Genomic DNA, 14,685 nt, shown 5'->3' with positions numbered 1-14,685 from the left:
AGACATTTTGAAGAGGTCGTGTTCCGTGTTTTCTTTTTTTTAGTTTGAAGACCCGATTTGATTTCACCGTCCTTTCTTGCGACTTCAGCGAGAACTTTGTCGTATTTCTCAGACATGAATTTGTTGGACGCTTCGATTTCGCTTACGGTTTCTTTGAGAGGCATGAGTTCATCAAGCTTCCCGCTGATGTCGAGTAGCATGGCGGCAAGAGACTGCTCGTTCTCTTTTGGACAGGCTGGCGTCATCTTAGATTTTCGGCATTGAGGGCATCGCCAAGATTTTTTGTACTCCTCTCCCTTTGTCTTAAACGTTACTTCGGAAATTCCATAACAATTACCAAGGTGATACGGCCTTAAGCATTCACTGCATGATATTACAGGCTCATCTCGCTCAAGCATTTCAGCGCATGTGGCGCACTGTTGATCAGTAGAGTCATCAGACATGTCCGAAGAATGACGTAGGCGCAGAACGAATACACCTTTACGGCACAACGCATTATAGAAAAAAAGAAGAAAAACGACAGGCAGTACAAAATGCAGCAGCAGCAGCAGCAGCAGTGAAGCAGCAAGAGTACAGTCGTTATAAGGTTACGAGGCTAGTTGAGACAAACCTGGAAAGTTGGCGCAGGAAAGTTAGTCGAAACGTCAGAGCCCCGCTGCGGCTGCTGCCGACTGACGCTTGGGTAGAATCGGTGTCTTGCGTAGACCCTGGAGGCGTTGCTCCATGCTGTAGACGTCACGAAACGTCCCAGGCACGTGATGGCGCAGATACAGCAGAGTTGAAGGCTTCAAGATGGCTGGCTAATCTCTTGGACGGCACGAGGCAGCATTCACGGTAGTGCAGCAGGCAGCCTGGAAAGTTGGCGCTCTTTATGGTGCTCTTTATGGTAAAAGTTTGCGCTCTTTTGGCGCTCTTTATATAAACTCGCGACTACTTAGGGTCGCGAGTTTATATTTATTTATTTTAGCCAATTAACACCATTCCACTTCATTTTATTCTTGGCTCATCCAACGCCCCTCCTCCATCGTCCCCAGAGCAGGGGAAGTACGAACTGACCAGCTTGCGGCCTGAGGTTCAAGAACATTGATCTCACGGGCCAGAGCAGCGGTGACAGTTCGCGAATTTTCGGACTAAGAAAAGGCCCCCCACCTTTCTGTTTTGTTTCTTGCATTTATCTTATATCAGCTCCAGTAAACATTTTACTCACTCACTCACTCACTCACTCACTCCCTCACTCACTCACTCACTCACTCACTCACTCACTCACTCACTCACTCACTCACCTCACTCACTCACTCACTCACTCACTCACTCACTCACTCACTCACTCACTCACTCACTCACTCACTCACTCACTCACTCACTCACTCACTCAAGGGGAAGCACATACTCGCACGAGGTCGGCCAATGTTTAATATGGTCTCTCTAAGAATAGCATGAATAATGACAACAAATAAAAACAACAAAAGCGCACCGTCCAGGGCAATACGATTCGGTTTCCTCAAACCCCTATCCCTCTAAATTCGTGGTGTACAGCCTGGCAGAAGGTGGTGGCGGTAAAGGTGCAGCTTCCGCGTTGTGTGGTTATTCTGGCGTCGTGTTACGTGCGCCCCTACAGTGGTCGTGCTCCCCGCGTGCGGCTGGGTTGGCTTGCCCAACTACGGCGAATTCACCCTGGCTGCCACATTCTTGTAGCGGGGGACTTCAATGCTCCCCACTGTGACTGGGGATACCCTGCCTCGAGTGAGCGTGGTCGAGTGGTCCTGGAGCACTTCACCGATGCCTGCTTTATGCTGGTGAATGATATTACTAGCCCGACACGCCGTTGTACCTACGCCCGGATGCCTCCATACTCACCTGACTTGTCGTGGTGGCTGGGTACACAAACGATCTCCTGGCAACGCGAGGCGGACTGCTGGGGCAGTGACCACCACCCAATTCGCCTCGGGGTTATTCCGGAATCAACGGGTCGCCTTCGTCGCCGGTGCACAGTGGTGAACTGGGATACCTTCCGATCCACCCTCAACGCTTCCCTCTCAGCGTCCATCCCGGACCCCATCGATCTGCTTCGCCGTGTCCTCACGGAGGCCTCCCAGCATACGTGGGTGGAGGAGTCCCGCCCTAGGCCTGATCTCCGGCTCCTGCAGCTCTGGGCCAAACGTAGGCAAGCTGAAGTAATTGCCAACCGGGACCCTTTGTCGATTCCTGCCAGGCTCCAGTTTCAGCGCCTTACCGCTGCTGCCAGACGGCACGAGAAAAGACTGGTCAGGCAGCGCTGGCTTGACTGGTGCGCCTCTCTCGGTCCGTCATCTTCAACGACGTCCGTCTGGCGTACTTTTCGCGCCATGGAATCTGGCAGTCGCCCTCCGGAAGCAGCAGCCAGCGCTTGCCTTGCATCCAACAAAGATCCGGCACAATTCGCCCCCGACGTTGCCCGGACCTTGTTTCCAGCCTTTGATGCTGTGCCAGTGGCAAAGCCGGTTCCGTTCCCCCTGCCGAACAGTGTGGGCTTACAACCAACTTGCGAAGCCATTTCGGGAATCCAGTCACCGTTTGCAATGGCTGAATTCTAGGCCGCACTCGATCAAGCTAAACTACGTAGTGCTGCGGGTCCCGACGGCATTACTTACGAGGTGTTCAAAAATATTGACGACCAAGCTCCCACGATGCTTCTGGACTCCATAAATCAGGTGTGGCTCTCTGGTAAACTCCCTGAATCATGGCTTCGGGCGGATATTGTCCCCATCCCAAAGCCCGGGAAATCACCCCATGAGCTTCGTAACTTGCGCCCAATCGCCTTGGCATCTACGCTGTGTAAGCTGTTAGAACGGATGCTTGCCACGCGTCTTCAGTGGTGGCTTGATACTTTTCAGTGGTATCACCCAGCGCAAATCGGATTCAGGCCTCATCTTGGTACTGAGGATGGCTTGGAATACCTGTCATCAATGGTTTTGGTGGGAGGCCGTTCTAGCCGTGTGAGGACTGTGCTAGCTATGGACATATGCAAGGCGTATGACAATGTTAGCCATGCTGCCATCTTAGAGGTATTAACTTGTCTCCACCTCCCAAAATCTGTGTCTTTGTCCGGCACTTCCTACAACACCGCTCTTTCTCCATACGCATCAACGGTGGAAGTTTCGGCTCCTTTACACCAGTGCGCGGTGTGCCACAAGGGTCTGTACGTTCTGTCTCCGCTACTTTTTAACATCGTCTTGTTGCCGCTAGCATGGCACCTGGCCACTATTCAAGACCTGTATTTCCTCATGTACGTGGATGACATCACTGTATGGACAGTCCATCCAGACCTGCCAAGACAAGCCGAGTGCCTGCAGCAAGCGTTAACGGACTGCCAGAAATGGTGTATGTGGGCCTCACCCTCTCAAGAGAAGGCTGCTGCACTTTCAGTCGCCAACGCTTGGGGCCGTCGCTCCCTTGCAGTATCACCGATCGTCCTACAACTGAACGGTACCGCCATTCCCATTGTCGGACACCTTCGGGTTCTGGGCTTAGAGATATCGGCCTCAGGGTCGGCAGCTCAGTGGATACGATCTGCTCGACAGAAAGCCGGGCAACTGCTCCACCTTGTTCGCCGCATCTCCCAGAAGTCTGGCGGGGCCTGCTGGACGATGGCCCGTCTCCAAGTGCGTTGTGTACTACAGCCAAGGCTCGTGTACATCCCCAACTTTCGGGGACACGCGCCTCCGAAGACGCCTAGCGCCCTCCTCGGCGGCAGCCGTCGACGGCGAGCGTAACTGAATGGGAGGGAGCAAAAAAAAAATCGTAGCTCTCGAACGGAAGCAGGTTTTTCAAAAGGCCTTCTTAAAATACCTAGAATTACTTCAAGCGCACCCGCGGCGAAAATTAGAGCAGTGTAAAGCATTAATTACCGGTTCCTCACACACCTAAAGTTTTCCATAAGGGGCCCTTGATTTCTGATTTGTTTCGCAATACTAGCGGTTATACTAGTGCTGCACTGTGCCTGGGCCAGGCACAGTTCCAGCACATGACGCAAGGGGACTGGGACCGGCTGGAGGCTATTAACAGGGCCGCCATGCGCACTATTACTGGACTCCCCCGCCTAACACCAATTCCACAGCTCCAAGCAGAAGCCCAGCTAAACACGCTTGATGAACTCATTCAACAGCGTCGTTCTGCACGCCTGCTGAACCGTGGACTGGTTCCAGAGGCAGCAGCTCTCGCCGCGTACCTGGGCCAGCAGCAGAATACGATGCCAGCCTTTTCCGCCACAAGGCCGCCCTGGCTGTTCTATCAGGTGACGGACAACTAGCCTCTGACAAGGCTACACGCCCGTACCCCGGGCCTTCACCAGCCTCCAGATGCCGTCCTTCATGTCCCTGCACTGGGCGCCTGAGATGCAACGGCTGGTTGTCCAGGCTTTTGTGGACGCCGGGGCATACGACTGCTTCGTCACCACGACCTTGACGTGTCCCTCCTACCCTGCCCTAAATCAAAGCTGCGCGTACGAGTCACTCCGTGCACTCCCAAGCCTGCTAGCAGAACTTACTGCCATTAGGGATGGCCTGGAGGCGCTTGCATCGACTTTGACTACTGGGGACAAGCAGGAATTCGGGATTTGCGCCGCGTTGCGCGTTGTACAAGCCTGGCCGCACGCATTCACGAGATTATGGACACTTATCCTTGCCCTGTCCGCGTTTCATGGATTCGCCGGGACACGCTTCCTGCCCACACTGTGGCAGATCGCGCCTGCCACCGAAGAGACCTCCCACGGCCACTACCACTACTTCGAGTATCTACATTGGAAGAAGTGCTGGTGGAAAAAGAGAACCTCCGCCGCGCTACGCGTGCTTTACTTCCACGCGGCGTGGAACTGACCTCCCCAGTGGGCTCGCTCGCTGGGAGGAGGTCTTGCTGCGGAGGCTTCGAGTTGGTGTGGCGTTATCCCCAGCAGTTACTCACGTTTGGCCTGCCCGATACCACGCCCCGTTTGCGGACACCTGCCCCTTCTGTGTGACTCCTGCGCCAGAAGTTGACGTTGAACACTTCTTGTGGACTTGTTCAGGTCTTAGAAACGCCAGAATCCAACACCTCCGAGGCACAGGGCTCCATCCTGGGAGACCCCCGATCTTAAGCGTTGGATATGGGGACCCCAGTACCGGTCTCTTCTTGGCTTTCTGCGTGCAACTGGGGCAATGTTGTACCTATAAACCTCCCTGTTATGCCGTAGGGCAATCTATCGCACTAAAAAAACTGTCCGTATTTTCGGTGCCATCGTTGTCGGCACGGGAATGGGCCACGAAGCTCAATCCCGACCCGAAAGTAAACGGCTCTCGTATTAGAAAAAGATAAATATTTCCGATAACAGTAGTGAGAACTGGAAGTATGAAAATAAGAAGGGATGAGTGATCAAAAACTGGAGCGTTACAGCGAAAAAACTCAGGGGGTGGTTTTAAACGCAACACACTGATGACAAATACATGCGCAGGGAACCATTGCTATAGCTGAATGTTTTCTCGGAACAAGGCACAGCGACGAAGAAAGTCACGTTCGAAAACGCATTTCGAAAGCAATACCTGCAAGCGTGATCCTACAAAAATACGTATTTGAAAAGCCGGTTTCACAAGTCGTTACGTTGATTTTCTGCGATTCTTGTCCCCTGCACATCACCAGAGCAGTTTTGCGGAGTTGCACTTTTTAAAACTTTTAAAGACGATAGTCTTTCTTGGGCTACTTAAACCCAGAAATTTTGTCTGTCTGTATGTCTATCTGCCTGTCTGTCTGTCTGTCTGTCTGTCTGTCTGTCTGTCTGTCTGTCCGTCTGTCTGTCTGTAACTCGATTCAGCCACCCGGCCAATGTAAAACTGATATTGCTCAATAGTCTTATATACTCACAGCCAAATGTAAACGTCTAAGCCCGCTTTATATGTTCATACTTGTCAACTTTGTTGAACAAGAACAAGACATTACGCAATTATAAGACAGGAAATTAGCACACAAGAGATATTTACAGTGTTTTTTATTTAAAAAAACCTCCGTCGCTGCCCCCGCGCGAGGGACACGAGTAAATGCAGAGCATTGGGGGTGGTCACGTGGCGTAGGTTGTGGTAGTTGGCGGTGGTAGTTGTAGCTGTTGTTGTCGTAGGGGTTGGGTAGTTGGGTTGCAAGACGAGAGAGAGAGAGAGAGAGAGAGAGAGAGAGAGAGACGAGAGACGTAAGTACGTAACGTGTTATTTATTGCCATCGTTTGCACCCCACCCTCTTTGCGGGGCAATCGGTTGGATCTTTTTTATTATTCTTTTCTTCCTTTTCTTTTCTTTCTTATTATCCCTCTCGGGAGGGCAGTGCGCCATCGTCGAAGTTCATAAGCCATGGAAGCAACACCTTCAACCAGTACCACGACGCGAGCCAACGTCAGCGTTGCAGTACCAGTTCAAGACATCGTGCCATCCTCTTCATCGACGGCGGCAGAAGACAATGCGGCGAGACGGCGCGCTGCCGACGCCGAACGCAAGCGTCTGAAGCGCGCTGCCGACGCCGAACTTCGTGCACGAGAAGCCGCGGCCAAACGTCAACGTCGGGCCGCGGATCGTTCGCTCGGGCAACGAGTATATTCGTAGCGCGCGCAGTAGAGGGAGAGGAGGTAGCACCTGCTGCTACAACGCCTCTTTCAGCGCCGGAGCACGCGCATGCGCGCCCGCACCTGTTGTTGAGAGCGCGGAGGAGCGGGGGAGGGGCGCACGTGCTGGCTGGCTGCGGACGCCGAGTTACGGACGCATAACATCGTGAGTTAAAGATATGCTCTGCATTTAAAAATTCATGGATGCTTGGTTTTTCGATAACAAATGATATTCTACATCTACTGCAGAAAACCGCCGCCTCCTGGAGGCATATGAAAAATCACGCGGCAACACCAACGAAAGGTTCCACTAGCTAGGTTCCACTTTCTGCTTGGAACGCACGTGGAGCACAGCCACGTGATTCTATAAACCTTGTAGTCGGCCGCCTCCATTCACGCGCGTCCCCGAGGAACCCGGCCTGTAGCAGTGGAACGCGGTAAATTCAAATCGCCTTGCGCAAACCTTTAATGTGTTTACCTTAGGATGAGAGCGACGGTACAGGAACAGCATGAGAGGTGAGCGCGAAAACAAAGGGGAGGGGGGGGGGGGCGTTTCTTTGGAAAATGTCTAGAAAGTCTATCGTCTTTTGACGACATTTGCAACGAAAGGAGCAGATACGCGGCCAATTTTTTCAGTGATGGGTTTCTTTCTCGGTTTTCGGAATTGATGTTTTCGCTTTATTCCACTAAATATTTTGTTTAAAAATTAACAGCTGTAAACTCGATGTCACACTGAATGCAAAAGCAGCTCGCATACAGAGCCTCACTCGTCCACCAGTAACATTAATATCTCACAATACTGAAATGTCACGAGTTGGTCAAGAATGCCGTTCGTCTGGCGACTGTGACAGTGCACGTGAAGCGGGTATACGCTGGCGTCGCTAGCACCTCGTGGGGAAGACGCTGACGGTTGCCGCGAGCTCACGCGCATCAGTCTATCGAGCTGTCTCCGAACGAATCTTTCCAACAGCAACCACACCGACCGTGTGAGAAAATCACGAGAGGGAAAAAAGCCAAGACCTGCCCGGACACGATACAACCACCCTACAACTGAAGACGCCCAGACGCCTTCGGTCCGTTACGCAGGTAGGCAGAGTTGTATCTGATTTCATCGCAGTAATTCCATCACATTTATTCGACCTTTCAATGCGCCCATGGCCAATCCCTGCGTTCGCGTGCGCGTACCAAATTAAGAAGGCAGAAGAAAAGGAAGAAGCTACCCCTGGAACCTGCCAGCGTTCAAGAACTTTCTGGGCTGCATTGCGGCGTTGTTCAGCCTTATCAATGTAAGGGCGCATAGAAATATTTGGTTCCGTTTTTAGATTGTGGTATTTTTTGCAATATACCTGAAAAATAACAGTTATGAGCTGTTCGGTTCTTGAGCAACATAGCCCATGTCGAATGTGTACTAGGTTCCAACCTTGGCTTGGGTGAAATGTAAGAAACGTCTCAATGCTGCTTTCCGCGTGATTGTGGTTAGAAGAGACTTGGCGACAAATTTAATTAAAAAGTAAGCTAAAAATTCTATTTCTCCTAAAGTCAGCCTTTTGCTGATGGGTTCTTGTTCAGTAGCGCGTCTCCACTGAGTTCTTCAACCACGTTGTCATACGCCGTTGTTTCGCAGTCGCGATGGTATTATGTTTGTCGTGTGGTAACGAGTGTTTTGAAGATGGTAGTCTTTCATTCGCTATTTAAAGCCACAAATTTTGATGTGTCTGTCTGTCTGTCTGTCTGTCTGTCTGTCTGTCTGTCTGTCTGTCTGTCTGTCTGTCTGTCTGTCACTACATTCAGCCTTCCGGCCAAACTTTAAAAGAATACTTGCACGACAGATTTGTACAGGCATTTTTTAAAACTATTGAATATGGAAACACTTCATACCTTTCCACATTGTCCAGGAAAAAGAAAACAAAGCATATTTGAGGCAAAAAGTAAATACATAACTGGTATTCGTCGTGTCCTGTTGGCATGGCTCTTCGACTTCTGCGATAGAAAATTAAAAAAAAAAATCATACGTCTTTAAAACAATGTTTTGACCGGAAAAATACAAAAAGCGCTCGCGCGAGCCTGGATCTCGTGGCAGTGCCCATGTTCGACAGTAACAAAAGGTTCCAGTAGATGGCGCGAGAAGTGGAACGCGGTAAAATTCAACTGACTTCCGCGAAGCTAGGGGCATTTATGTGGCAGGGGCGGGAAAAGACTATCGTCTTTCGACGACATGGGCAGCGAAGTGAGCAGATACGCGGCCAATGTTTCCCGGCATTCACGTAGGATGACAAGCGCGGCTCTGTAAGGTAACCGGCTGCATCGAATAGATGGCCAGCGGCGAAGGGAGCTGCGAGCTGCCCAGCGGGGCGTCTCTTCGGCGGAGGACTCGGAGGACCCTCACCGCTCGTGCGTGCCAGGATGACACCGATCTGGAATTCTCCGGTGAGCAGGCAGGAAACGCGCGCGCACGTTACCCATGGTGGCATTCGCTCTTCTAGGCAGTGGGTTAAACGTGCACGATAGCATTAGAGGACTGCTCAAACGTTGCACGTATACGGCTAATGGAGTGAACTGAATCCCGTAAGAAGTGACAATATTCCTCTATCATTTCAGAGCGCTACAGTTGACCTATATGGATAGGTTAAGCCCGAATGGTAAATTAACATTCATAGGAGTGAGGGCCACCAAAGTACGAAGCGTGGTCCTGGATAATCTTTCTCCGCTGCGTCCGACGCTCGAGAATTAAAGACGGAAGCATTAATCGCACGTGGTCTATCCGTCTTTCACATACCCTGAGGTCCCAATCTGGCGTTACATGCGCGAAACTGATGCATGATAAGGACGTAATATTGCGGTTTTCTGGCTCTTGGCACTCAACTAAATAATAGCGGAGGTTTCCTAAGTGTGTTTATGTGCGAGGGCGTGAAGGCCGAGGTGTGGTGCGCGGTGTTTGCAAAACTCGTTCACCATCTCACCACACAGATTCGCTTGTAGGAGATGCCGCAGTCGATGTCGAAGAAACCGTAGACGTGCACGGAACCAATCATGTCGACGCAGGGAGGGGCAAAATAGGTTGGAGTTCAAAGCTCGGCGTGGCCCTGCGGAAATCTCCTGCCCTAGCTCTCTTCATTGAATCGCAACGTTGGGCTTAACTTCCGGTCGGCGCATCGCCGTGTCTGCCACTCCCGTTGCGCCCAAAGCAGCTCGACGGCTGACGATGACGCCGCTGCGCGCTACTTCTTTGTGTCTTGTACTTCCCGGACACGACGCGTGATGAAGCTAAATGATGCGTCGTAGATAATTTTCGCGCCATGCGTGCATTCGCGCGAAACTACCGGTGAAAAAAAAATTATTGTTGCTATGGGAACCACAGTCTGACATGACACTCTGCACTGCAGAGACGTAGCCAGGGGGGGGGGGGGGTGTCGGTGTCAGAACACCCTTCTGAGTGCTCCTCCCCGCTCTCCCCGCTCTCCCCTCCTTTCAGCGTATTTTCGCCCGTGCTATTTACATTTCGCATAGACATAGATATATGTATAGGCATAGACATAGAACGGAAAACCTTAGATTAAACAGCGTCAATTTGTTGATAAATGGTTCCTGCGAGTCCTGTGGGCATCCTTATTTTTTATGTAGATATTACAGCAAATGAGGCATATAATGCATTGTGTTTATCAAAGCAGAACAATGACTAAGACGGTGTTTTGGCACCGGTGTTTCTTCTTTTTATTTTTATTTTTACCGGCGGCGTACAACACCCCCCGAAAAATGTTTCTGGCTACGGCACTGCTGCCCTGTTGCATACTTCATGATCATGTACCCCTTACGAAAACATTCTTTGCTTCATTTTTCGCACAGGTTATCCAGTGTGGGCGGCAAACGTGACAGAGACCACATCGGAGGATTGTCTACCTTCTACATTTATCAGCTTCATCAAAGCTTTCTTAGGGGATGCTAAGGGCTCCTTCACGGACACCCCCATCGAGAGTGACAAGGTGTGCATAGCAACCGAGCAGCGAACACGCCAGCTCGTTCCCCACGTGTCCGTTTCGAACGAGCTCCTTTGTCACGCTGGACTACAGCTGCTGGAAGTGTCTCGCGCGCAAGGACAACTAGCTCTGGTGGCTGCCGAAACACCGTGCCTACCGAAACCGACCGAAGGAGAGCGATTCCAGGCAGCAGCACTGGTGCATATTGGCTATTCACTACGCACAAATGCACAGCCTCTGTCGATATCAGCGTCTTTGACGGGCACAACCATTCAATCTGCGACGCCTTCTGGGCCAACTCATCTATCAAGACGCTGAAATTTGACCGCCGTAGCATTAAGCTTCGCGAGAACCTGTTCACGCTTGTGTCTTTCCTGGGGCGCGTGGAAGAACTCCAGTGCACGACATAGCGGGATTGTGCGAACGACTGCCTGGTGGGCGCCTTGGGTTCCCTCTTGAGGTCCACGACGTCGCTGAGGTCGCTGAATGTAGGGAAAAAGAGAGCGTCCCAGTTGGTGCAAGACCTCAGGGCCAACTCGACGGTCAAAGAGCTCTCGGTTCACGCGTTCATCGCTTACTGTAGCACTTTTTTGGGGTATCTGCAGAGTGCCATCAACCTGACGTCCTTGAGCGTGTCCGCGGGTCTCGCACCAGGCCGGTGGACCTTGAAGCCCATTCTCACTGGTGTGCTGGAAAACAAAAGCATCAAGGATATTAAAATCGAATGTTTCACGGTGCAATGGGAGTGTTCCGAACTTATCTTGAAGGTTTTGGCCCAAAACTAGGCTCTGCGCACCTTTGACATCCTTTTTCTAATTGCGCCTTGTTCTCCCAACCAAGCGCATACTATTGTCTCTGAGTGGCTGCACTCGACGAGACTCGCGCTCGCGACCTTCAGGAAGTGACGCTCCCCGTGTGTATCCTGAAGCCGCAAGGGTGGGATACTGTTTTCAAAGCGTCGTCGACGAACGACTGCATCAAGAGGTGACTCTTCAACAGGACAACATCCTCGAGCACAGTATCCTACGAGAAGTTTGCCGGGTCGTCCGAGAGAGTGGCGCCGAAGGGAAGGTTTTACCCGGAACTTGCCTCACGAACGACATCGACGTCCTCTCGTGCAAGGCGTCTACGGAGGCTGTGATCTGGTCGCGCTTTTTTCCCGAAAGCGACCGTATGTTGGAAGCGCTACGTTATTTTCCTTCATTCGGACACATCACGTCGCTAAATTTGGAAGCCAGTGCGTCCTAACTGGGCGAAGCGCTTGTCTCGGCCATCGCAGACTACATCAGTTCGACACACACGCTTCAACTTACTTCGCCTGCAGTCTTGGGGTGAAGGGACAAGCGATTCGTGGAAGACAATCGTGGAGTCGCTGTCTCAAAATGCCAGTGTGAGGAAACTGTGGCTGTACGCGGACACGGTATACCGCAAGAACGCCGAGTGCCTGGCGGATGGCGGACGGGGTGAATGCCAGCCGCACGATCTCCACTCTTGGCTTCAACGCCTTGCACTCGTGCGAAGTGGGAGAGTTCGCCCGACGGCTGTCCGAAGCGGTGCGGCACAGCTACACTCTGCTCAAAATCCAGCTGCACGGAGAAATCTCCGCGGGCGGTGCCGCGAACTGGTTCACCATCTGGGACACGGCACGAAGGAACTCTGGCCTCGTCGCCCTCGCTGCTCAATTCGTGACCGGGAGTCGACGCGACGGGTATGTGACAGAATTTACCTTGCACGCTACTTGTCGAACAGGGTGTCGAACGCATTCCGCGGCGAGTATTTATTTATCGACGCTCGCTGTAGTGTCTTTGGTATTACTCGATTAGCTGTCCCGCCGGCAAGGAACGTGATCAGGCCCTTCAGTGTATCTCGGTGGTACCCTCAGTACTAAAAAAGTTGATCATTTGTTGCTCCTGATAATGAACTTGGAAGAACAAAATACGAGGAATGAGGTTGGATGTGCAGACACACACAATATTCGTTTATGATGGTCGTCCTCCACAGGACGAACAGAGATTTGTCCTTCTCTTCAGCTCATCCGCCACTGGGCCGCTTTTTTGTTTTGGCCTACACTGACCACAGTTTGCAGCAACTAGGGTTAGTGTCGAGTGCCGTGACGTCACTATAACGAGACTGTACGCAGTGTAAATAATAATTTTGTACCCAGAATATGTCGTTTTTACTATTGCCTACACTCTCAGAAATCTTATGATTTGTAAGGGCACCACAAGATTCCTTTTGTGAGAACCCCTGCCTTTCGGACGAGCTCCTGCTCACCGAAAGGGCAGCCGGTGCTAAAGCAGCTCATGGATTCTCGTGAAAAGGGAACCACTCCTGCAACACCATAAATCATCTGACGATGAACGACTCTGTCTCTCTCTCTCACTCTCTCTCTCTCGGCAGTGTTTGGACCAAACTCGCAAGGCACGTGCGCTGCGACAGCAGAGCGCGTGATTTCTGGTTTCCGCAATAAGAAGCCTGTAGAGCGTTGCTGACTCATGCACGGCCGTGTCCGCGAGCCAAAAAAAAAAACAACCTACAAACGACCTTCCATAGGCGAAACAATCAAAGTGATCTGCGCATCAGCTATCGTCGTGCAGCCGCCGAAAGCATGCCGAGACCATCATCTCGCAATCGATGACTGCCGCTTCAAGGTGGTGCTTCTTCGTAGCCGACTGTACTTTTTCTGCAGGCTCTCCCTATCGCCACATCCCAATATAAGCAGGGGGTATTCGTCGTCTATAAATAAGTTCCTCCTCGCTCTCAAAGTAATCGTAGGTGTACGGAGTCTGCATGCGTAGTTCAGGAAGCTAGAACACGTTTTGTCAACCTTCCTTTCCCCCTGGGCGAGCGCCAAACCATCAGCACATGAAGTTTGATAAAATGAAAGCTTTCTGACTCACTCACTCACTTTCTCACTCACTCTCTCCCTCCTTGTACAGATACTGCGCGCAAGCCTTGGAACTGGTCTCCAGCCATCCTGCTCTAGTCAAAGAAATCACGAAGCTCACGTCCGTCACCGAGATTGAGGCATCCGCCAAGGTTCGAGCAAACCTCTAGGACATCACAAACATGCTGTCGTTCATGCAAATTGCCGGAGTCGACAAGCGCCGACTGGAATGCCATTCTCGAGATGACGGGCGACTGCAGCTTGATGGCCTGAATGAAGGCTGCCTGCGCCTAGTGAGGTCCTACCTTCAAAGGACCTCACTAGGCGTCCTTTGGACACAACCATCCTCGTGTCCTACCTTAAGATCAGAGCCCTCACGCTGGCGTCGAAGTTTTTAAGGGATATCTTCTGGGAGGATCAAAAGTGTGCGGAATAAAGTTGCGAAGCGATTGCAGCCTTTACTGGAGCCCTTGCCCTCTGCATGTGGAATTTCAAACACACGTTCGCAAAGTACGTGGGTATTCTCTGGAGAATGTCCTTGAGAATGGCACGTGGACCAACGCGACTGAAGTCGTGGACCAACGCGACTGTGCACCTTTCACTAAAGTCTTTATTGGTTAGATAATATGGGAAACACTGTGTCTCAATTACTTGTTTTTTTAGTTGATTTTTTGTACTTAGCTAATGTTTTCTCTACTGAATTCACCAATTTGCGATGCATCATTCATTGCTCCGCTAGCGAGTTGGCAGACCGCGTGCAAACTGAAACTGACGCGCTGGTGACTTGTCGTTGGCGTGGTGTTGACATAAGCCCAGACTGGTTGCGGGCACAGTACCGAATCAGCCGACCCTCGTCCTGGTGCGCACACGCCTCTTACGACACAGGGTCGAGCCAGGAAAGCTCCAAAGGGGGTGCAAAACGCCTCACAGTTGAGCGTCTCCGATGACGCGGAGCGCGTTCAGCCCGTACGGCTCGGCTAGTGAACGCATGGAGTTTCATACTAATATACACTAGAGGGGACACTGGCGCTAGTGTCTAGGCGAGCCGTTGATCGTCTGCTTCAACCCCCATGAGGGCGGCCATGCCACCATGCCAGACAGACGTGTGATTTTCGAACTTGGCTTGACTATGCCGACATCTTGACTTGACTCAAAATACTTTTTTTTAAATTGAAAAGCTACAACTAATGTTTATTACTGTATAAATTATTAGTCGCGTAAATAACCTG

The 14,685-nt window shown here is 51.4% G+C and overlaps 1 protein-coding gene across 1 annotated transcript; it reads left to right on the top strand.

Moving 5' to 3' along the window:
• Positions 1-10,456: 10,456 nt before the first annotated feature.
• Positions 10,457-13,879, top strand: LOC144168879 (uncharacterized). The gene is made up of 2 exons (XM_077697874.1): positions 10,457-12,277; positions 13,509-13,879. Exons 1-2 carry the CDS (start codon positions 12,021-12,023, stop codon positions 13,624-13,626), a joined length of 375 nt encoding a protein of 124 aa, XP_077554000.1. The 5' UTR covers positions 10,457-12,020; the 3' UTR covers positions 13,627-13,879.
• The last annotated feature ends 806 nt before the right edge of the window (positions 13,880-14,685 follow it).

This window comes from Haemaphysalis longicornis, unplaced genomic scaffold, assembly GCF_048455015.1.
Source record: "Haemaphysalis longicornis isolate Haplotype H1 unplaced genomic scaffold, Haemaphysalis longicornis Haplotype H1 scaffold_1, whole genome shotgun sequence".
NCBI classification, from domain to species: domain Eukaryota; kingdom Metazoa; phylum Arthropoda; class Arachnida; order Ixodida; family Ixodidae; genus Haemaphysalis; species Haemaphysalis longicornis.
This window is presented reverse-complemented; position numbering and strand designations above follow the sequence as displayed.